Raw genomic sequence first — 24487 nt, 5'->3', positions numbered from 1 at the left:
GTGGCATGTGCCTATAGTCCCACCTGCTCTGGAGGTTGAGGTGAGAGCATTGCTTGAGTCCAGGAGGTTGAGGATGCATGAGCCATGATTGCACCACTGCACTCCAGCCTGGGTGACAGAGTAAGAGCTTGTCTCAAAAAAAGAAAAAGAAAAAAGAAAGGAAAGAAAGAAAAGAGAGAGAGGGAAGGAAGGAAGAAAGGGAGGGGGGAAGGAAGGAAGAAAGGGAGGGAGGAAGGAAGGAAAGAAGGAAATCATAAGGAAGAGAAAATATGTGTACTGTTCATTAAGTGGAAGTGGATTATCATAAAGGTTTTCATCCTCGTTGGCTTCATGTTGAGGAGGCTAAGGAGGAGGAGGAAAAGGAGTTGGTCTTGTATCAGGGTGGCAGAGGTGGAAGAAAATCCTTGTATTGAAGAGGGAGACCCAGGCATCTCAGACCAACTTTCCCTTTTTCCTAAGACTGTAAACATCCCCTTTTCATTCCTAAAACTGTAAACCGAAGCCCTTTTCATATGTAATTTCTGAGACTGTAAACTGAGACCCTTTGCATGTTAAGCTATAAGCCTAAAATTCTTCCACGTGTAACATCTAAAGTATAAGCCCATATAAAGATGGAAACTTCCTTTGTTAGGGGAGCTTGGCTGTTAGGCAACTATGCCACCTTGCTCCCGGGTGAATAAACTCCTTCCTCCTGTATTTGGTGTCCGAGAGATCCGTTTCCCATGGCCGCTCCTGCTACAGTATAAGTGGACACATGCAGTTCAGACCTGCGTTGTTCGATGGTCAACTGTGATCGACGGTCAAGTGTGATCTATAATGATGGAAAAATGATCAGCAGCAGTCAGGAAGTGAGGAATTGGGAGATGCAGTGAAATAGCTTTTGACCACCAAGGAGCATGAAGGAATATTTTGGGTGTCTAGGAACATTTCCTAGACCTCATTTGTGGCTGTGGTAACTTCGGTGTATACATTAGTTGAACGTTATTGAATTGTGTGCTTAAAACTGACACTTTTATTGTATGCAAAGTACTGATCAATAAAGTCGATTGGTTTAAAATATAAACTAAAATAAAAATAAGACTCCAGGCAGCTCTAAATATTTTTTTGAGACCATCCAGTGCTCCCAGCTAAATTAAGAAAATCTCTCAGTGACTTTCTCAAGCTTACTGAAGAATATGTGTGTTTATATGTGTATATATATGTGTATGTGCATATGTATATGTCTATGTGCATGTCAACATGCATGTGTCTATATTTATGTATATGGTGTATATATGCATGTATGTGTATATATGCATGTGTGTATAGGCATACATGTGTAGTACATGCATGTACATGTACATGCATATATGGTATGGTATATGCATGCACATGGATATGGTATATGCATGCACATGCATATATGTATGTGAATGGTATGCACACATATATAAGTATGTGTGCATTACATGTGTATATATGCATATATATGCATATGTTTATGTGTATATGGTATATAAATGTGGGTATGTGTGTATATGGTACATGTTTGTGCATGTATGTGCCTCTTTATAGGTAAGTGTTTAGATATATGTTTAGATATAAGTTTTTATATATGTATATGTGGGTATGCATGTATATGATACATATGTTTATATCTATGTGCTTGTGTGAATGTGTACGTTTCTGCATATGTGTATAGCATGTGCATTATATAATTATTGAGTGCAGAGGCTGACACCTGTAAACCCAGCACTTTGGAAGGCCTAGTATAGAAGATCACTTAAGGACAGGAGTTCGAGAATGGTCTTGGCACCATATCAAGACCTCATCTATACAAAAAAATTTTTAATATACATATAAATTACTATGTGTATATGTATGGTGTATGTATACATGTGTGTATGTGTACATATATGTATATGAGTATTTATGTGTTATGTGCATATATATGCATATAGTGTATATATCTGGTATGTATATGTGTATATGTATATATGGTGTGTATGTGTATGCACCTCTATATGTACACGTGTAGGTATATGTGCATGGTATGTGTATGTATATATGTATACAGGTGTTGTATATATGAATATCTATGTGTATACATGTGTGTATCATATATAAATATGTGTGTATCTATGTGTTTCTGTATGATTATGTAAATATTTATGCACATGTGTATGGTATATGTATGCATATATGTGTACGTGAGTGCATGTTTATTCATAGGTATAAGTGTATGGTGTGTCTATGTACACATATGTGTGTGTGCGTGTGTATATATGTATGTGTATATGCGTGCATGGTTTATATAAGTGTATCTTTATAAGTGTGTGAATGTGTACATATTTATGCATCTGTGTATGGTAAGTGCATGTATATATGTCTGTATGTGTGTACACACATGTGTGTGCATGTGCATATGTATAAATATGTGTGTAATTCTGAAAAAAGTGCTCTTTTGCAGAATTATACATATATTTATACATATTTAAAAGAAAAAGCTAAATTAGAGCTGAATGCTGTGAAGCATTCACAATTGTGGTTGGGTACAATCAACTAGAAAGGCTTTTTTAAAAACAATACTGCATCGAGTCCAAACCTAAAAGCCCTGGGAAGCTTTTAGATAGAAAGGAGGATTGAAACCCACAATTTGAAAAACCGCCTAAGGCAATTCTGGTACAGAGCCAACCTCTAGAAATTCTGACTTACAGGTTTTTTGGATCTTTTTTTTTCTTTTCCTCTCTCTCTCTCTTTTTTTTTTGAGACAGCATCTCACTCTCTCACCCAGGCTGGAGTGAAGTGGAATGATCTTGTCTCACTGCAGCATCAAACTCCTGGGCCCCGAGATTCTCCTTCCTCAGCCTCCTGTGTAGCTTGGATTACAGGTGTGAACCTCCATACCTGGCTAATTTTTGTATTTTTAGTAGAGAAGAGGTTTCACCATGCTGTCCAGCTGGTCTCCAAATCCCGGACTTAGGCAATCCTTCCACCTCAGCCTCCCAAAGTGTTGGGAGTATATTAACAAGATACAGATCAATTTTTTTAAAAATAGCAAAATTAATCTCTATGCTGGGGAAAAAAAATTGATTCTCGCAACCCATGTAAATCCTTTTATTGTAGTCATAAGGCAAAGATATACCTCTTCTTCATGGTCTGGGAGTTCCTGGGGCCAGGCCATCTCAGCCATCCCCTTACCTAGTGACAAATCACCACCAAGACCCCCCCTGAAGGTTCTCTGCATGTTTTTTGCTGTTCTCCCAACGAAGCATGCCCCAAAGGACCACCAAACTCAAAGGATCAGGTCTTTTCTCTCCACGAGAGTTTTTCTTTCTCACAAACATGCCTTAGGAGACATTTTCTCCTCTCCATTTTCCACTTTGATAAAGACAAAGACAGGATAGGCTGGAGATGAGATGAAAAGCACACACCAAGGAAGACTTCACTGTATATTTTACCACTTATGTCTCCTTTTCTACTCTTTTTGGACCCAAGCACTTTTCTCTCTCAGTTTCGTGTAACCTTTTTCTCTATTTTATTTTATTTTATTTTATTTTATTTTATTTTTATTTTATGTCTATTTGATACAGAATGGCTGGGCTCCTGGGTAAACTCCACCCTCAAGCCTGGAACCTTGGACCGAAGTGAAAGCAGCTGACCCTGGTTTTCCACCCAAATAGTTGCTTTTTCGGCCTGCTCCGCCCACTGTCCTGTGCCCATAAAAACCAGACTTCCGTTGGCAGAGCAACACAATCAGTTGATGCAAGTGGTTGGGGATACAAGCTGCTGAAGGTTGGGGATAGAAGTGGCTCAGCATGGGAGACTACAGATAGACGCACCTAACTTCAGATAGTGCAGCTTCCGAGGGGAGCCTGGCCATAGATGGCCATCTTTCCATACCATCCCCTTTTCAACTCCCCATTCCACTGACAGCCATATCCATCACCCAATAAAATCCTCCGCATACACTACCCTTTAATCTGCCCATGTTACCAGGTTTTTCCTGGATGCTGAACAAGAACTCAGGTGCCAAGAAGGCAGGTACCAGAGGCTGTCACCCTGACCCTTCACTGGGCTGTTAACATTTAGTCGTCCAGGAACAGCGGGCTGAGTGAAACGAGCCACTCCAGTTCCTGCCTATGAAGTGAGTCAAGAGAACAATCCCATCTCTTTTGGGGGCTCATCCAGGATGCAAAAATGGTGAGTGAAAATGCAGAATTGTTGGATCTGTCTCTTTTCTGAGACCCACCCGCCACCTCTCTCTTTCCTTCAGGTAAAAGGAATGTTGTTTCTGTTTCCCTTCATGAAAGTCTAGCTAATCTGAACCAGGGGAGGGATACAGTGACTAAAGGAATCCATTTCCACAGAGCAAGAGGTTCTTTCCCCAGGTTCCCTGACAACCATGCACTTTAAGTTGCTTTTCTTCTTTTCTAAGTGAGAGAGTTCTTTTTCTACGTCAACACTCTGCTTATGACAGGGAAACAACAGAGGAGCATCCCCTGCGGCTGTTAGCTGTAAATGTGCCAAGGTCTGTTTGGGACTTAATCTAAATAAATCTACGCATTCTCTTAAATACTTTTTTCTTCTTTGTCTCAAACTTGATTGCAATCTTCAGGTTGAGGCCCTAGAAAGGAAAACCAGATCTGAGCCAGGCAACAGGCATTGTGTAAATAAGCAGGACCATTTCCTGTCAATTAAACCCCGGCTTTATGGAAGAAGGCCATAACTTCATGGCATAAACGAGGCCCAGTAACTCAAAGGTAATTGACAGTAGGGGAGGTAGAGGCATAGGTGAGTGCAGATAATTTTTATTCTCTATGTCTTCCCTGCTTCACGGGTGCAAGCTGCATTGACAGCCATGGGTGGCAGCTGCCAAGGTAGCTGGGACTTGGGGATGAAAAGATGGAAGATAAACTGGGCACGGTGGCTGATGCCTGTAATCCTAGCACTGTGGGAGGCTGAAGCAGGCGGATCACCTGAGGTCAGGAGTTCAAGACCAGCCTGACCAATATGGTGAAACCCTGTCTTTAAAAAAAAAAAAAGAAAAAAGAAAGAAAAGATGGAAGAGGAAAGAGGAACACCCACTTCCTCTCTCCCTCATACCCCAGGTTATCAATGAAAGAAGAAAGAGAACTGAGGGATGTGTAACTCCCTGTCTTTCAGAATGGGCAATCAACACACTTTACCACCTCCAGTTTATACTCAGAAATGGACCCTGGGACCACAGAGTACTTTAGAGGACATCCTGAAAATGATCACCTTGGTCTTTTAGACACAAGAAAGAGGCAGAAGCTTTACTGGCTGCCATGCAAGCTCATAAACCCCAGAATTCCTAAGGTTCACCTGCTAACTCCTACAGATGTGGCCAAAGCAGTTATCTGTCTCGTAAAGTTTAACTGCGCCCATGCAGGGTCTAATTTCTTCCACCAGCGTGAGACAGCTTGGGGTACAACGTTGTTAGCATGTTTTACGTCTTGTTTCTGAGATGTTTGGCACTAGATTCTTTCTTTGGATAATACACGTTTGATCCATGCTACTTAACCTTGTAAACCTTGTTTACTGTTTCACCTAGAGACCATCAAGGCTCCAAACGGGCAGGCAGCTAGAACCTCAGATGATGGCTCCCTTTTGCTGGGAATCCTTGGGTGAACCTCTGGGAGGAATCTGACCGCCATTTCCTCAAATAACATTCTCTTTCAGCAGGAAGTAGCTAAGATTGGTCACCATCCATTTTCTAATGGCAGTTAGATGTGCCTCTTCAAAGTGAGGAAATGATACAGAATGGCTGGGCCCCCAGCTAAACTCCACCTTCAGCCTGGAACCTTGGCCTAAATGAAAACAGCTAACCCCATTTTTCAACCCAAATGATTGCCATTTTGGCCTGCCACACCCACTGTCTTGTACCCATGAAAACCAGACTTCCGCTGGCAGAGCAACACAAGCAGTTTTTGCAAGCAGTCAGGGATGCAAGCTGCTGAGCGCTGGGGATGCAGATGGCTGAGTGTTGGAGACTACAAATAGACACTAACTTCAGATGGTGCAGCTTCAGAGGAGACCCTGGCCAGAGATGGCTGGGCTTCAGGGAAAGATCACCTTCTTCCCACATGGTCCCATTTCCAACTCCCCATCCCACTGGGAGCCACATCCGTTGCCCAGTAAAATCCTTTGCATACTTTACCCTTCAATCCATTCCTGTGACCACCTGGATGCCGAACAAGAACTTGGGTGTCAGAAAGGGCAGGTGCAGAAGGCTGTCACCCTGACCGTTTGCTGGGTTGTTACCACTTAGCCATCCATGGACTGCAGGCTGAATGAAATAAGCACCACTCCAGTTCCTGCCCATGAAGGGGGTCAAGGGAAAAATCCCATCTCATTTTCTTAAATTAATATTTCATAATTGTACTTTTTTTGTGTGAGAAAGAGCCTCACTCTTTTGCCCAGGCTAAAGTGCAGTGGCGCAATCATTGCTCACTGCAGCCTTGACCTTTCAGTCTTAAGTGACCCTCCTGCCTCAGCCTCATCAGCTGGGACTACAGTTGTGCACCACCATGCCAGGCTGTGTACATATTTTCGGGGTGTGGGCAATCTTTTGAAACATGCATACAATGTGTAATGATCCAATCAGGAAATTTGGGGTGTCGATCACCTGCAACATTCATATTTTCTTAGTGTTTGGGGCATTACAATTCCTTTCTCGCTATTTTGAAACAAAACAAACCATTGTTTCATTTTGTTTTCATTTTCATTTTTGAGACGGGGTCTCACTGCGTCATAGGCTGGACAAATCATTGTTAACTATAATTTCCCTATTGTACTTTCAAATACTAGAACTTATCCCTTCTATACGATGGTATTTATGTGCCTCTCCACTGACTTCTCTTGATTTATGACATTCAATATAAGTTCAACGTAAGAAATGTATCGCTATTTAAAATTAGATGCATACTGACATGCAAATCTTCAGAAATGGATGAGGCATTAGGAGTCCAAAGAGATTAGAAAAGATTTGACACTTATGAAATAAAATAGTAAGAGCAACTTTTTTTTTTTTTTGAGACAGAATCTTGCTCTTCTGCCCAGGCTGGAGTACAGCGGCCTGATCTCAGCTCACTGCAGCCTCTGCCTCCCGGGTTCCAGCAATTCTCCTGCCTCCGCCTCCTGGGTAGCTGGGATTACAGGTGCATGCCACCACACCTCACTTTTTTGTTTTCAGTAGAGACGGTGTTTCTCCATGTTGTCCAGGCTGGTCTAGAACTCTTGACCTCAGGTGATCCACCCGCCTCAGCCTCCCAAAGTGCTGAGATTATAGGCATGAGCCACCCCACCCTGTCAAGAGCAACATTTTGAATAAAAAAAGTTTTTCGATTTAGAGACGAGGTCTCACTATGTTGCCAAGGCTGGTCTTGAACTCCTAGACTCAAGCAATCTTCTCACATCAGCCTCTTAATGTTCTGGGATTACAGGCATTAGCCACTGCACCCAGTCAACTTTTTGTTAAGACAGGTTCTGTTCAAAGTAGATGATGATGGTTGAAATCAAAATAGCTTTTTCAGAGATTTTCTTTAAAACACATCACCATATATAAGACATTTTCTCATGTGGACAAACCATCCATTTTACCCCCATGGGCTTTTCTTTCTCTTCATAATGTGAAAGCTGAAGCAACTACTTTAGAAACATGGATTTCAAAGTTGTCTTCTTGTATGCAACCCACGTGAAAAGTTTAAGTTATGTCTGAATATTTTCAAATAGGACCTGTGCAAGGAATACGGAAAATGGTGGCCAGGCAGAGAAGGAATTCTGCCCCAGAGGAGTGGGTTCTTAGGTCACTCTTTACAGTGACACTTTAAACCACAGCTCAAGATAAATAAATTCCAGCTGGAGTGGCATATGAAGTGGTCGTTTAGGAAACACGGGTGAAACCACCTTGCAATGTAAATAACGAGAGAAAATTGGACATGACTGACTCCGTTTTGTTGCTGTGGTTGTATTTGTTTTGCTTATTCTAGCAAGGTGCCCAAGAGAACGATGAGACCAATTTAATTTGTAGTTAAACTTGGAGTCGAGGGAAACTGAACCCCTGCCTTGTTCAGAGATGAAAGCTGCATGCAGATGACAAGGTAAGGGTTATGGTAGGATCTGAACTTTGCTAAAGAATATGTGCTGTTAGGCTGGGCTCAGCGGCTCATACCTGTAATCCCAGCATTCTGGGAGACTGAGACAGGAGAATTACTTGAAGCCAGGAGTTAGAGGCTAGACAGGGCAATATAGCAAGACCCCATTTTTACCAAAAAATTTTAAAAATGTTCACATGTGGTGGCATGTGCTTGTGGTTCCAGCTACTCAGGAGGCTGAGGTGGGAGGATCATTTGAGTCCAGGAGGTTGAGGCTTCCATGACCGTGATTGTGCCACTGCACTGCAGCCTGGGTAACAGAGTGACCCCCCCTCCAAAAAAAAGTGAGTCTTAAAAAGAACCCAGAGTGAATGAATTTACTAGTTACTTGATGCTAAGAGAGTATTTCTTTTGGGATGCTGGCATTGTAAAAGCAGCTGGCGAGTATGGGTGTGTAACGATCTTGATTCTGCTACCAGCTCTGAAGGATGTGGAAGCCCGAGAAACAAAGTGAAATTGCTCACCCAGCATGATTAGAGTGAAATGTTCTCCAGACAGCTGCAAAATATGTGCTTAACACCAGTGTTTTCACCCACGGTGATTCTGTGCCCCGGGAGACATTGTACCATGGCTGGAGATATTTCTGGTCCTCACAACTGGGGAGAAGGTGGTGGTCACTACCTGCTTCTAGGGAGTGGAGCCCAGGGATGGTTTTCAACATTCTACAATGTACAGGATGGCCCCTACAATAAAGGATCATCCTCCTCAAATGTCAATAGTAGGGTAGTGACGTAATCATGCCTCGTCCCAGAACACAGAAAGGCAGATTGAAGTTCAGGCAACCTGGGAGTTCCAGTTTGGATCCTGGGATCCTGGTTTTATTTCCTTGATGTTCAACTTGTGCAAAAAGTAACTGTGTGAGTGTTGACAGCCTTCCCTCAAGAGCAACATAACTAGTAGGTGTGGCCTAGACTGGTAGGCGTTCCTAAGCCCATCGAGCCCACGCGGCATTCTTTCTCATGTGTTAAACTCATGAAGCATGTGTGCAGCTGCAGATTACTTGGCAAGCAGGAATCTCAAACCAAAACTCTGCAGTGGTCAGGCTGTAGAGACTATAAATGCATTAGGATGACTATTTTAGTGATTCAGCATGTAGAAGAGTGCAGAAAGCTCTTATTTGGCCAAGCACAGTGGTATGGCCTGCACCTGTAATTTCAGCACTTTGAGAGACTGAGGTGGGAGGATCACCTTAGGTCAGGAGTTCAAGATCAGCCTGGCCAATATAGTAAAATCCTGTCTCTACTAAAAGTACAAAAATTATCAGGGCGTGGTGGTGCATGCCTATAGTCCCAGCTACTTGGGAAGCTGAGGCAGTAAAATTGCTTGATCCTTGGAGGCGGAGGTTGCAGTGAGCTGAGGTGGCAACACTGCATTCCAGTTTGGTTAACAGAGCAAGACTCCGTTTCAAAAAAAAAAAAAAAAAAAGAGACAAGCCACAGACTGGGAGAAAATATTGTCAAATCAATAGTGCAACTCAATAATGAGAAAACAAACAGACTGGGTATGGTGGCTCACGAGTAGAATCCCAATGCTTTGGGAGGCTGAGATGGGAGGATCACTCAGCTCTGGAGTTGGAGGCCAGCCTGGGCAATATAGTGTGACCCCATGAATATTTTTCTAATTCAACACCTAGAAGTGTGCACACAGCTCTTATTTGAAAAAAAAAAAAAGTCCTTGAAGTGATTCATTATACATCTAATGCTGCCTGCAAGGTATGTTCTGCCTCAATAAGAAAAAAGAAATGTGATCTCTGACATTGGTGCGTAGAGCTACAGCGAGGTGACAGTGATAAGAGCTAGTAGGTCAGCAGCAATATACATACAGCAATGCTCGCGCTAAGTGCACACAGCCGCAGCTGCAACTGTAACGTGAATTGTTTTCTATCTTGTTTTTATGTTTGTGAAAAATAGCAAAAGGAAAAAAAAGGCATGAAATTTAAGAGCTATGGAGTGATTATGCAAGATGAGTTTACAAGAGAACCACTTTTCCGTTTTGGAAAATGCAGTCTGTCTAGATCAAAACCAGAAGGGATTCCACCTTCCTGCCATTGAAAACTGTGTGTTCAGCACCAGATGTCTGGGCTCCTTCCGTGAGTGTGAGGCTCTGCAAATAGAACAGAAGGTCTTTTGTGGGCGCCTGAAAGAGCCAGCACTACATTCCTTGGGAACTTGTCTGATCTGTTTCTGGGACAACCTAACTTGGTTTCTGCGGAATTCCTGTTTTCACTTTGCAGAGTGAATCAGCTACGCACGCGCCTGAGCAGCCGTTCAGTGCTGCCGCGAGAGCCGGTGAGTGTCTGCCTTCACAAGCAGAAAGGATTTCTTCTGAGGAGCAGCCCCCCTCTCGCCCTGATGGAACTGCATTTCAGGTAACTGGACTTCCTTGGGCTTCTTCTCACAGGCCGGCTTTTGCACGTGCGGAGACGCTCCAGGGCTTATTCTCAACCGAACACTCTTTCGTGCCAAACTGCGTCTTTTCAAACAAGTCCCTGTCAATGTTTGAAAAGCAATTTCCTTTCAAAAAAACAATAATAATAATAATCAGTGAAAATATTAAGTACAGATTTTACGTGGGAGATTCCCAAAGGTAATGCGTAAGAAAAATCAGTGAGGGAAGATGTACCAAATGGCAGGCACTGCATCCACACCAGACTCCGACCTTAGAGATGCTGAAGGCGCACGCGCTGAACGTTCAGGAGCTCCTGGGGGTGAAAGGCGGAATTGGGCTTGGGAACAGGCCCAGGCAAAGCGGCGAAGACAGGCTGGCGGCCCGGGACTGCAGGTCAGGGCGGGAAAGGAGGGGTGCGGTTCCTGCTCCCTGGAAGAGAATTGAAGGCTAAATTGTCAGTCTCGCTTGGATGTTTCCTCGTCTTTTTCTTTTATTTTTCTTTTTATCGTATTGCATTATGTTTTATTGTATTCTATATTTTATTATTTTGTTTTATTTTAAATTGAGACAGGATCTTGCCATGTTGCCCAGGCTGGTCTCAAACTCCTGGCCTCAAGTGATCCATCTCGGCCTCCCAAAGTGTCGGGAAAACAAGTGTGAGCCACTGTACCCAGCCTCTTGAATCTTTCTAGATGTCTTGTATCTTTAAAATAAAAAATATAAAGTTTTCATTCAGTAGCAAAAACTCAATCTGGAGTAAAATGTGTAACATTCTAAGGGTTAAAGTGCGGAGTTCTTTAGAAAAGAAAGCTCTGCTTTTATTGTGTGGCTAAATACATAAATGCATCTCTTCAGAGGCAGGCCACAGGCTTGATGTCATATGACTTTTCAACCATGATTGAAGCTCCTATATTTAGATACCAATATAACCAGCCACATAAACACAACCAGTCACATTCCCAGGCAAGTCAGAAGTACCCCATAATATGCTTTTTCCTTGAAAAATCATGTACATATATATGTTATATGTATGTGTGTTTTATATGTATATATGTACTATACATACATATATAAACATTTTTCTTGAAAAAAGTGCATATATTAATATATGTATAGCTTTACATGTTTTATATGTATGCATATACATTATGTATACATGTGTATATATGTTATATACATGTTATATACATTCATGCATGTATATACATTATATACATGCACATGTAAATGTATATAAACATACATATATGAACACAAACATGTACACATATATGTATGTTTTGTGTTATATGTTTATATTTATATGTGCAAATTATAACATGTATATGTATGTGTATATATGTACACACTTTATATATCTATACATATATGTGCATATATATTTAAAAGTATATATTATTTTTATAAAGAAAATCATGCATACTGAATTTAAAAATTATGATTTATTATATATTTACATACTTTATTATTTTATTTTATTTTATTTTATTTTATTTTATTTTCTAGAGATCGGCTCTCACTTTGTTGCTCAGACTGATCTTGAGCTCATGGACTTAAGCGACCCTCCTGCCTCAGCCTCCCGAAGTGCTGGATTATAGGTGTGAGCCACCGCACCCAGCCTTATTTACACATTTTATGTGATACATTTATATTATGTATGATGTACAAAAGTTATACTATATTGTATATAATAAATATGAATATATAAATTAAAATATAAATGAAAATATTCCTTTACGCCCCCTACAAGGAAATGATTTAAGATTTGTTGCCAAGAATCAGAAAGTAAAAGCAATTACCATTAGGGCACACACCTGTGGCAGGAAACGAGCTCATTTCTGACGCCCTCGTAATACTCCTTTTGAGATTTGCCATCGAAATGGTCTGCTTGTAAAAATGAGTCAGGCCGGAGTGCGCCACCATTTCCGCTCTTCATCCCAGAAGTAGGGCTGTTTTCACACCTACGTAAGGAGGAGGCAGGATCAGGTAGGCTCTGTGACCTCCCGCAGACTCAGCACGTGGCTGCGTACGAAGTTGTGAAGAGACAGCAGGTGGAACTAACTCCAGGAAACCCCTCCTTGCAGGTCAAGGGTGGTTGAATGCTAGGGATCACTGTGTAGAGTGACTCCCAACAGAGCTCACGCCTCACAGGCTGCTGCCGCCTTCTTGCTCTTTTCTTTTCTCTCTCGCTCTGTCGCCCAGGCTGGAGTGCAGTGGTGTGATCTCGGCTCACTGCAACCTCTGCCTCCCGGGTTCAAGCGATTCTCCTACCTCAGTCTCCCAAGTAGCTGGGTTTACAGGCATGTGCCACCACAACCAGGTAATTTTTGTGTTTTTAGTAGAGACGGGGTTTCGTCATGTTGGCCAGGCTAGTCTCGAACTCCTGACCTCAGGAGATCCGCTCCCCTCGGCCTCCCAAAGTGCTGGGATTGCAGGTGTGAATCAGTGCGCCCAACATGTCTTTTCTATTTTTTTTTTAATTAAGCAGTGCTTGAAAATAATCCTTTTTAAAACTTTTTTCTTATTTAAATTTTTTCTTTTTATCTTTATTATTATTATTACTGAGACAGAGCCTCACTCCCTTGACCAAGCTGGAGTGCAATGCTGTGATCTTGGCTCACTGCAACCTCCGACTCCCGGATTCAAGCAGTTCTCCTGCCTCAGCCTCCTGAGTAGCTGGGATTACAGGCATGCGGCACCACGCCTGGCTAGTTTTTGTATTTTTGGTAGATACAGGGTTTCAGCATGTTGGCCAGGCTGGTCTCGAGCTCCTGGGCTCAAGTGATCATGCACCTCATCCTCCCCAAGTGCTGGGATTATAGGCATGAGGCACCGTGCCTGGCCTTTTTACTTCTTTTTGTTGTTAGCTTAAAAAATTAAAAATTTTTTTCTTTTTTATTTTTATCTTATCTTTATTATTTCTTATTTACTTCATTTACCACTGAACAGATAACTTCTTAAAAAAAATTTTTTTTGAGACAGGGTCTTGCTCTGTCACTCAGGCTGGAGTGAAAACTGCAGCTTCAACCTCCCAGGCTCAAATAATCCTCCCACCTCAGCCTCCCGTGGGAGGCACATGCCACCATGCCTGCCTAATTGTTTTATTATTTGTAGAGACAGTGTCTTGCTATGATGGCGGGGCTGGTCTGGAAGTCTTGGGCTCAAGCAGTCCTCCTGCCTCAACCTCCCCAAGTGCTAGGATTACAGGCATGAGCCACAATGACCAGCCTAATTTTTTTATTCTTGTAGAAACGGCATCTCGCTTTGCTGAGTAGGCTGCTCTGAAACTCCTGGCCTCAAAGGATCTTCCTGCCTCGGCCTCCCAAAGCGCTGGGATTACAGGCATGAGCCACCATGCCAGACTGGATATGATCATATTATAGCAAGCACCCTGTGTAGGACAGCATAGGCAATCGCTTAAAAACCTAAGGAGAGTGGCAGAGCGCGGTGGCTCATGCCTGTAATCCCAGGAGCTCGGGAGCCCAAGGATGGGAGATCGCTTGAGCTCAGGACTTCGAGACCAGCCTGGGCAACCTGGGGAAACTCCGTCTCTACAAAAACCAAGAAAGAAAAAAACCTAAGGCGACTCACCACAGGTTTGGTGGATGTAGGCGTGGCTTTGAGATCCCCCATGCTGGGATGTGGGGGGTGCCTGTGCTCCCGATGTCTGCCCTAACTCTGATCTCCTTCTGACCCGGGAAAAGCAGAGCCAATCATCCCCAGCCCAAAGCCTTGTGCGAGCGCTGTCCGCCTTCCCGAGCTTGCTTCCTTTGGGAGAAGCCTTCCTGTTCATGCTGGGGATTCAGGAGGGAAGCCAGGAGCAGAGGTGAATCCTGAGATGTTCCTTTGTGCTGGAATTAGACTCTGTGCCCAGGCGTGAAGTATTGTGGTGAACAGACTTTCCCATTCCCTGTTCGGTCTCGGAATATTGTCCAGTTTGTTTTTATAAAGCAGAAAAGTGCCTGTGACTTACAGGCCTAGGAATGTAGCTCTTTCCTGGAGAAAGGGGATCTATTTTCTAATCTGCAGGAGAGGCTGCGGGCCCTACACTCTGGGTCACTTCAGTGTCACAGTTTCCAAATTTAAACTCATTCAAGGCTTTTATCACCATGTCTTTATTTAAGTTTTTCCTCAAAGAAAAATTAGCCCAGCTCAGTGGCTCACTGTAATCCCAGCACTTCGGGAGGTCGAGGTGGGTGGATCCCTGGAGCCCAGGAGTTTGAGACCAGCCTGAGCAAGAGAGGAAACCCCACCTCTACTTAATAAAAAAACAAAAAACAAACAAACAAAAAACAATAGCCAGGCATAGTGACGTGTGCCTATAGTTTCAGCTACCTGGGAGTCTGAGGTGGGAGGATCTCTTGAGCCCATGAATTTGAGGCTGCAGTGAGATCTGGTTGCACCACCGCTCTCCAGCCTGGGTGACACAGCGAGACCTTATCTCAAAAAAAAAAGGAAAAGAAAAGAAAAAGTGGAAAAAGAACACTTTTCGTAAATCTCCACACCCAGAGATACAGAGGTAGGCCGTTGCTGGGCAGGATGGCTGCCAACCACCTTCGCCTGTCTTGTGGTGGGTTGGGGTTCCGTCATCACAGCTATTTGTACAGTGTTTTGCTTTCAGTCGTTGTTTTCTGAACATTGGCAGCGTGTCATTGTAGTCCAGAAAGCAAAGCTGCCGGTATTGAAATGCTCTCTTTGGCGCTGTCTCCAGGTACAATGTGAAATCAGTCTCTTTCCCAGTGAAGGTGCTGTCAGGTTGGCACAAAAGTAATTCCGTATTTTGCTATTACTTTTATAATATTAGAATTGTGAACACCCTCTAGGGTAAAACAAGCGAACAAACACGAAAAGCTCAGCGCCAGAGTATGTGTGCCTTACCCCTTCCTTCTGTTTTCTAAACGAAGCACAGGCGATATCTGCGGTCTTTTTGTCTTCAACAGACAGAAAATGATTGAAGATGTCGCAATTCGGTGTTATTTCCTACTGTCTTTTAAAAAAGTTTTTAAATCTTTATTTTAAATTGAGATGGGGTATCGAAATGCTGCCCAGCAGGTCTCAAAGTCCTGGGCTCAAGTGACCCGCCTCCCTCAGCCTCCCAGCGTGTTCACAGGCGTGAGCCTCGGGGCTCAGCCTCCTCCTGTCTTATTTAATCAGTTTAGCTGATTTATTCTTACTTTGGAATGTTTGCTGTTGGCATAGAGAGATAAATACTGCTTTTCCGATGTTGATTTTGTATCTGTCAACTTTAGCGAAAGTGTTGATCTGTTCCGATAGCTTTTTTTTCTGGAGTCTCTCGAGTTTTTTCCTAAATGTAAGATCATGTCGCCTGCAAAGATAACTTGACTTCTTCCTTTGCCATTTAGAGTCTTTCATATCTTTCCATGACCTGCCTGCTCTGGCCAGGACTTCTAGTGCTCTGCTGGATAAAAGTGGTGAAACTGGTCATCCTTGTCTTCTTCCAGATCCTAGAGGAAAGGCTTTGAGATTTCCCTGTTCAGTGTGATTAGCTCTGGGTTTGTCGTATGTGTTGGGGTATGTTCCTTCTATACCCAGGTTCTTGAGAGTTTTTATCAGGAAAGGGACGTTGAATTTTATCCAGTGCTTTTCGGTATCTAGCTTATTTGTATTTCTAGAAATATTTCCCTTTGTATTCCTTCTATTTGAGCCATAAACAATTACAATTTGGAAGGTTCTCTCTTGCTCTCTTTCCATCTTTCTTGCCCTCTCTCTGTCTCTGCCTTTGTCTTTCTGGTTCTTTCCTTTTCTGCCTTTCTCTCTCTCTTCGTTTTGCTTTCATTAAAGTCACATGTGTACTAAATCAGTACACGCTCTTTATGTTTTTAGCGTCGTATCTGTTTTAGATCATCACAAGAATGCATTTCCCTTGAAGTTCACTTGGCGTCTGAAGACACCAAATCTCGCTTCCCAGCCCACCACAAATGAATCTCGTGACCCTTTACTTGCTCTTTGCTTTCCCTGTTTGCATAGTGATCGTGGCTTTGTCTTCTTTTATCATGACCTGTGATCAGCATTTTTCACTCTGTTATTGAAGCTGTAAACCCAGAGAAATCTGAGACAGCTCAAGTTAAATTAGAAAGTTGATTTTTGTCAAGGTTGAGGATGCTTCCGCGATGCAGCCACAGGAGGTCGTGACAACTTGCACCCAAGGTGGTCGGGACAAAACTTTGGTTTTATGCATTTTAGGAAGATATGAGACATCAATCAAAATGTGTCAGAAGTACATTGGTTCGCTCTAGAGAAGCGGGATGACTTGAAGCAGGAAGACTCCAAGCCAGGAGGGGGCTTTCAGGTCACAGGCGAGAGAGGAAAACTTGCATTCCTTTGAGTTTCTGATGAGCCTTTCTAAAGGAGGCAGTCGGATTTGCATCTATCTCAGTGGGCTGAGGGGTGACGCTGAATAGAAGTGGGGCAGGTTGGCCCCGAGCAGTTCCCAGCTTGACTTTTCTGGTTAGCTTAGTGATCTGGGGACCCCAAAATTTATTTTCCTTTCACAAAGCTCGTTGTCTTTCTCAGAAGACTGGTTTTGTCCCTGAATCCTGCTAGGAGTAAACGGAAATCTCTCAATCCATCGCTTCTCTCCCAGTCACACCCTGGGGTTCTGCAGCCCTGTGGACCTTGCCCGCCCCTCCTCTCTGCCCTCCCTGCTCCCACACTGGCTGTGTCTGTCCTTGGTCACCTGGACAGCCACCATGGCCACTTGTGCGCTCTCAGTGCCTGCTGGCTTCAGTGTGTCCTCACCTACTGGCTGCTGGGCCCTTCTAAAAAAGTGGCCAGGTCGCTTCCGGGGTTACTGAGAGGCAGAAACCCACCACATCAGCCTGCTCCTGTCTCCTTCTCTTCTACGCTGTCCTTTGTCCTGTTGATGAAAAGAAGTGAACCCTATGGAATATTTGAAGAGATTTATTCTGAGCCAAATGTGAGTGATCATGACCCACGACACCGCCCTCAGGAGGTCCTGAGAACATGTGTCCAAGGTGGACAGGGCACAGCTTGGTTTTATACATTTTAGGGAGGCATGAGACATTAATCAAGTACATTGACGTAATACATTGGTTTGGTCCAGAAAGGTGGGACAACTCTAAGCCAGGGGGCTTCCGGCTTATACGGAGATTTAAACGTTTCCTGGTTGACAATTGGCTAAGTTCACCTAAAGACCTGGGATCCATAGAAAAGAAATGTTCAGGTTAAAATGAAGACTGCGGACACCGTAGGCTGTCCTTAGAGACAGTAGATGACAGATGTTTCCTATTCAGGCCCTTTAAAAGATGCCGGACTCTCAGTTAATCTCTTCAGGATTAGGAAGAAAAAGATCTAGCTGTGTAAATAGAGATCTTCTACAGATGCAAATTTCCCCCCACCCCCAAAGGACGGCTTTGCAGGGCCATTTCAAAATATGGCAAAAAAACATGTTTTGGGTAAAATATTTTGACTTCCTTATTTGTGCCACGTTGTGCCAGAATCAGATTGGAAAGTACGTCACTGTAGACAGGACTGAATGAAACCCATCTGAGGAGAATTTATGGTGTGTAGGGCGTAAGTCTCCAGACCCCTTAGATAGGAGCTTGGGCAAGATAAAAAAAAAAAAAAAAAAATCCAAGCTTTGTCCTCAGTCCCACGCACAGGCACAGCGGGGTGAGACCACGGCAGTGCCCTGAGGGTGGCCTCTTGCTGCTTGGAACTCGAATTGTACGTCATCCATCCCATTCCTTTCCTGCTGTGCACTCTGGGCTCTCCCTCCCTTCTTGAAGAGACTGAGGGTCTGCCCCTCTGTGCTTTGGGGGTCGCCTGTTTCCCTCTGTGGACTGAAGGTTTCCATCCTTCAGTCTGAATGGTCGCACCCTCTCCCTGCGGCACCTTCCCCTAGCAAAGGTGAATGTGTCTCTCCCTCATGCAACACTTCCTTCAGACTGACACTCCCGGTTCTGTTCTCAGATCGCTGTATCGCTGATGTTCATTCCCTCCACTCAGGTTCTTTTGTGTATGATCCAAGCTTTGATCTTTCCCCGCTTCCTGCTTCCAAATCAGGACTCCCTTTGCGTTTCTGGACGTTAGGAATCAGCCCTGCCCCAGGCTCAGGAATCAAAAGACAAAACCCTGTGCTTCTGGACACTGGGATTCTCTCCTCACTTTGCAGTCCTGTGCCCTGACAATGCCACTCACAGGCGACGAAAGCTGGTGAAGGGGATGGAGACCTTCAGACTGCTTTCTTCCTCTTGCTCTGAAGACTCCATCTGGCTGTTTATTGAAACATGGTTTCCATTCTTAACATGGTGTTAATCATTTTTGAAGCTTTTCACTAGGGAAGAGCATTCCTTTATGAGATTTTGGTCATTGTTTTAAGATATTTTTGCTATTGATATCATGAGCAGGAATCAAAGTTCCCCGTTCTAATTACGTACTGTGTCATTTATAGTCAGTTCAATTTCTGCTGTCAGTGTGATTGTGGACATCTTTATGTCTTGCAGGGGTAGAGACAGAGGCGACATGTTACATCTTCAGCATTCTTGGTAAGATAGAATTATATGCACTCATTAATAGTCTTTCTTTCTTTCTTTCTTTCTTTCTTTTTCCTTCTCTTTCTTTCTTTTACTTTCTCTAACTTTCTTCCCTCCCTCCCTTCCTTCTTTCTTTTTTTTTTTCTTATATAGAGACAGGGTCTCACCATGTTGCCCAAGCTGGTCTTGAACTCCTGGGCTTATGCAATCCTCCTCCCTGGCCTCCCAAAATGCTGGGATAACTGGCATGAGCCACCACACCTGACCGTTTCTGCGTCTCTTGACGGTGCTTTCTCAGAATGCACTGATAGTGATTAATCCTGCATCTGGAGAATGAAGCGTGAGACTCGTGATTAATAGATGTGCTCCATGCTCCCTTGATTTGGCGTTGTCCCAGGCAGCCTCAGAAGGAATTTTATTTCATTCTTTGCAAGTCAGGTGGGCATCAACCCCTACCGTGGGCCAGGTGTCTGGTTTTCCAAGGAAAGCTAGAGTTTCCCCTACTGCAAACCTTGGAGATTCGGATCATGTCTTTACTGCGTCTCACTGGGGATTGGAACACTGTGGCCCTGCTGTTTGTGTGCATGCCCAGGGTGGCATCGAGGAGAGAGGTAGCAATGATGTTGTCAGGCTGTATGTCACCAAGCCCTGCGCCAATGCTGCCTCATAGTACGCAACCGCCAGGGCTCTCTCCTCTAGGCTGGGATCTCTCCTCTGTCACCTCCTAACCCACTTGTAATCAGGTACCAGTGGGCTAAAGAAGTCAGTCCTGGGTATTTTCATCTGGGTGCTAGAATGAACAGAGGATTCACATAGACTCAGAGGTAGCGGCTCACTGTGGTTTCACCTTGCCCCAAGCTATGCCTCCTCCTTGCTCTGCTAGGTGGTCCAACCCCTAACCCCAGTCCCCAGTCTGTAAATTCAACACAGTTTGCTTAAGGAAGAACAATGAAGAAGAAGAGGCAACGGAGAAGGGGCATTAGCTGTTCTGGGGACTCAATCCATCCAGCAAAGCATGACTAGGCAGGTTTTCTGTGTGTTTTTGCTTTTTATCGTTGCTGCTGTTGTTTTGAGACAGCCTTGCTCTGTTGTCGTGCAATGGCATGATCTCAGCTCGCTGCAGCCTCAATCTTTCAGGCTCAAGCCATCCTTCCTCCTCAGTCTTCCCAGTAGTTGGGACTACAGCCATGTGCCACTGTGCCCAGCTAATTTGAGATGAGTTTTCATCATGTCATGCAGGCTGGTCTTGAACTCTTGAGCTAAAGCAATCCACGAGCTATGGGCTCAGAAAGTACTGAGATTACAGGCCTGAGCCACTGCAGTCGACCAAGGCTTCCTGTTAGTCAGGAGTTTAATCAGTTAACAACAGACGTTAGAGCTTCCAAAAGAAAATACTTAAAGGCCAAATAAAACCATCCACAGTATCAGTTAACTGTAACCAGAGAAAAACAATCAAATGCCTGAGAGATTTTCTGAAAGCTAGTCTGAAATGTGATGATAATATCTGTACCCCTTAAAATAGCGAGGCCAACTTCCCTCATACACAAGTTCGGCAAGTGAGGTGCACAGGCGCGTGGCACGGTCTCTGACAGCTTGTGCTTCAGGGGCCGGCTGGCTGGGATGCTCAGCGTGCTGCTGAGTTTGGCGCCTTCAGCTTCCAGCGACGTTTCCGCCTCCTGGCCGAACATTCTTCTTCTGATGGCTGACGACCTTGGCATCGGGGACATCGGCTGCTATGGCAACAACACCATGAGGCAAGTGACAGAGAAAGACTTCCCTGGTGCCCCCAATGCAGACACCAGAAGAAATAGAAGCCACTGAAAATGCACATAGCCCTTGATCGTGGCAGTTCACACTGCAGCACTTCTGTGTTTTCTGTCTCTCTCCAATGTTGCTTTCATCCCTTGCCAGCACTAACCCCACTTCAATCCATGTTACATATGACTGCTCATTTCATTTTTATTTTTGTTATTATTATTTTTTCTGAGACACAGTCTCGCTCTGTGGTCCAGCCTGGATTGCACTGGTACAATTACAGCTCACTGCAGCATCAACCTCCTGGGTTCCAGTGATCCTCTGCCCCAGCCTCTTGAGTATCTGGGACTGTGGGTGTCCACCATCGTGCCTGGGTAATTTTTAAATTTCTTGTAAAGGCGGGGTTTTGCTATGTTGCCCAGCCTGCTCCGCAACTTCTGGGCCCAAGTGATCCACATGCCTCAGCCTCCCAAAGTGCTGGTATTGCAGGTGTGAGGCACCATACCCCAGCCTCTTTTCGTTTCTTTCCTTTTTCTTTTCTTTTTTTTTTTTTTTTTTTGAGACAGAGTCTCACTCTTGCCCAGGCTGGAGTGCAGTGATGTGATCTTGGCTCACTGCAACCTCCACCCCCCGGATTCCAGAGATTCTCCTTCCTCAGCCTCCTGAGTAGCTGGGATTACAGCTGCCCACCACTATACCTGGTTAATTTTTATATTTTTGGTAGAGACAGGGTTTCACCATGTTGGCCAGGCTGATCTCGAACTCCTGGCCTCAAGTGATCCACCCACTTCAGCCTCCCAAAGTGCTGGGATTACAGGTGTGAGCTACTGTACCTGGCCTAATTTCATTCTTAAAATATGATTTTTATCCACCCAGTACATGATGCACAATGCTTTAGAAATCTCTGCCATTAATCAGGCATGGTGGTTCATGCCTGTAATCCCAGCTCTTTGGGAAGCTGAGGCAGGAGGACCACTTAAATCCAGGAGTTCAAGACCAGCCTGAGCAACATAGTGAAATCCTGTCTCTACAAAATAGAAACATTAATTTTTAAATTCAAAACAAATTAGCCAGGCATGGTGGCATGCACCTGTAATCCTAGCTATTCAAAAGGGTGAGGTGTGGGAGGACTGCTTGAGCCCAGGAGTTTGAGGTTGCAGTGAGCTGTGATCAGGCCACTGCACTCTGGGCAATGGAATGAGACCCTGTTTCAAAAAGCAAACAGGTCAGGCATGGTGGCTCACACCCATAATCCCAGAACTTTGGGAGGCCAAGGCAGGCAGATCACTGGGAGGTCAGGAGTTGGAGACTAGCCTGGCCAACATAGTCTCTACTAAAAATACAAAAATTAGCTGGATGTGATGAGGGCATCTGTAATCCCAGCTACTTGGGAGGCTGAGGCAGGAGAATCGCTTGAACCTGGGATGTGGAGGTTGTAGTGAGCCTCAGATAGCACCACTGTACTCCAGCCTGGGCAACAGAGTAAGACTCAGTCTCAAAATACAAACAGAAGAAACCAGTGCCATTGCCTGTAAGCAGAACACCAGTATCGATCTCCATCCCACTCCTATCCTATCCAGCTGGCCAAGCCCAGCACTGCGGGATTTCAGTGCTCCCCTGCTGAAAAGCTCTGCTTCAGGCAGACAAGTCCACACCTTCCTAATGCCAAAATATGGCGTGCCCATCTGTCGCGAGCTAGAGCTAGTCCATCCTCCTGTCCCAATCCCAGCCTTTCACCCTCATGTAGCACCTACAGTGTGCTGGTGTCCATGAAGTCAAACCTTCCCATGAACACTGTGAGTCCCGCAGAAGGTGCCCCGGGCTCTCAGTTCTGCATTTTCTGAGGTTGTTCTCTCAGTTCCAATAGTGCCAACAGTGTTGTAATCACAGCTCACTGCAGCCTTCAACTCCTGAGGTCAAGCGATCCTCCTTCCTCAGCCTCCAGAGTAGCTGGTTCTACAGACCTGCGCCACCATGCCTTAACGTTCCTATTTTTGTAAGTTTTTTTTTTTTTTTTGTAGAGACAGTGCCTTGCATGTGGGCCAGGCTGGTCTTGAACTCTTGGCCCCAAACAATCCTCCCATCTTGGCCTTCCAAAGGGCTGGGATTACAGGCATGAGCCACCATGCCCAGGCTCTCCTATTTAAATGAACTGATGTTTCTCTGAAGGTTCAGAAGACGTTAGAAATCCTTGACATTGTCTTTAGGTCATTCCTAAGAACATTTTGAAGCACTCAACGTGACCAGCGGACCTTCTATGAAGTAGCACGTAGCTATGCTTATGAAAAACCTGTCTCATTTTAACAAGTAAAGGTGTTAATTTGTCCCTCCATAGGACTCCAAATATTGACCGCCTTGCAGAGTTCGGCGTGAAGCTGACCCAGCACATCTCGGCCGCATCTTTGTGTACCCCGAGCAGAGCAGCCTTCCTCACGGGCAGGTACCCTGTTCGGTCAGGTTAGTCTCTCTTTTTACAGCTGCACTAGGGTCCAGCCTGGTGTATTAATCAGTTTTTAGTTTTTAAATTTGGATTTTTTAATAGATTTTTTTGATTTAGAGATAAGAGGGCTGTCTCCATCTTGCCCATTGTGGTCTTGAAATGCTGGGCTCAAAAGATCCTCCCTTCTTGACCTCCCAGAGTGCTGGGATTACTGGCGCGAGCCACCGTGCCCAGGCAGGTTTATATTCTGATGTTTGACATCTCAGGGCTTGCTATCTTGGCAGGACTGGCCCTCCCAATGCGGCCAATTCTTAGAGACAGCAAACAAGTCACCTGGGAGTGTAACTTTCATAGGTACAGAGCCCACACCCCCAACTATCACCTTTATGAGATTTTCATGTGTGGGGCCACTCTCTCTTTGCCCTAATGCCCCAGAATCGATTACCAGCTTTCTAAGGACAGCCTCTGCAGACCAAAGCCCGTGGAAATTATACAAACTGGCCAGTCTTAAGTCGGCTTACCCTACTTGCCCATTATTTCCCAAAATAGAAAAAAAAAATAGATAAGAAAAGGTCTTTTCGTGCTTCCCCCTCACTCCCTCTGTCTCCTGACCAACCCTGGAGCTTCCCCATATAATCACAAAGCATGGCTCACCCCAGCTCCTGGTGAACACTGAGTAATAAACTATCAGGAACTGTAAGTAATGAACTATGTGTCCAACGGCAGTCATCTCCTGATCTGTTGGCCTTGTCACAGCTGAATAACGACAAAACCTTAATAATAATAATAATAATGCTTAACACCTACATTTTAAAGCACTTGGGTAGAGGCTGGTCACGATGGCTCATGCCTATAATCCCAGCACTTTGGGAGGCCGAGGCAGGCAGATCACTTGAGGTTAGGAGTTTGACACCAGCCTGGCCAACATGGGGAAACCCCATCTCTACTAAAAATATAAACATTAGATGGGCGTGATGATGAGTGCCTGTAATCCCAGCTACCTGGGAGGCTGAGGCAGGATGATTGCTTGAATATGGAAGGTGGAGGTTGCAGTGAGCTGAGATCACGCCACTGCACTTCAGCCTGAGTGACAGAGCAAGACTCCATCTCAAAACAAACAGATAAAAAACAAGCCAACCAACCCTTGCGTAGAGATTTGGAATGTCTGGAGAGGAGAATAAATTTTATCAGTGCCTACGAACCTTGTCAGTATATTAGAATTATCCAGAGGA

General features: G+C 44.4%; 1 protein-coding gene across 15 annotated transcripts in view; it reads left to right on the top strand.

Moving 5' to 3' along the window:
- The first annotated feature begins 10421 nt into the window (after nucleotides 1–10421).
- The window catches only part of ARSL (arylsulfatase L), a 37369-nt gene continuing 23303 nt past the window's right edge, over nucleotides 10422–24487 (top strand). For 2 of the 15 annotated variants that reach the window (XM_078362434.1, XM_035289626.3), the window contains exons 1-4: nucleotides 10422–10524; nucleotides 19031–19072; nucleotides 20665–20814; nucleotides 23151–23272. In XM_078362434.1, the coding sequence (XP_078218560.1) occupies nucleotides 10508–10524; nucleotides 19031–19072; nucleotides 20665–20814; nucleotides 23151–23272 (331 nt within the window). In that variant the 5' untranslated portion in view covers nucleotides 10422–10507. Of the gene's footprint in view, nucleotides 10525–12050; nucleotides 12143–14894; nucleotides 15064–19030; nucleotides 19073–20652; nucleotides 20815–23150; nucleotides 23273–24487 lie in introns of those variants that run through there. The other 13 variants (XM_035289633.3, XM_035289625.3, XM_035289627.3 and 10 more) reach the window with 12 other exon arrangements.

The sequence above is a fragment of the Callithrix jacchus genome, chromosome X, assembly GCF_049354715.1.
Source record: "Callithrix jacchus isolate 240 chromosome X, calJac240_pri, whole genome shotgun sequence".
Taxonomy (NCBI): Eukaryota; Metazoa; Chordata; class Mammalia; order Primates; family Cebidae; genus Callithrix; species Callithrix jacchus.
Note: the sequence above shows the minus strand (reverse complement) of the source record. Positions and strands in the feature narration are given on the sequence as shown.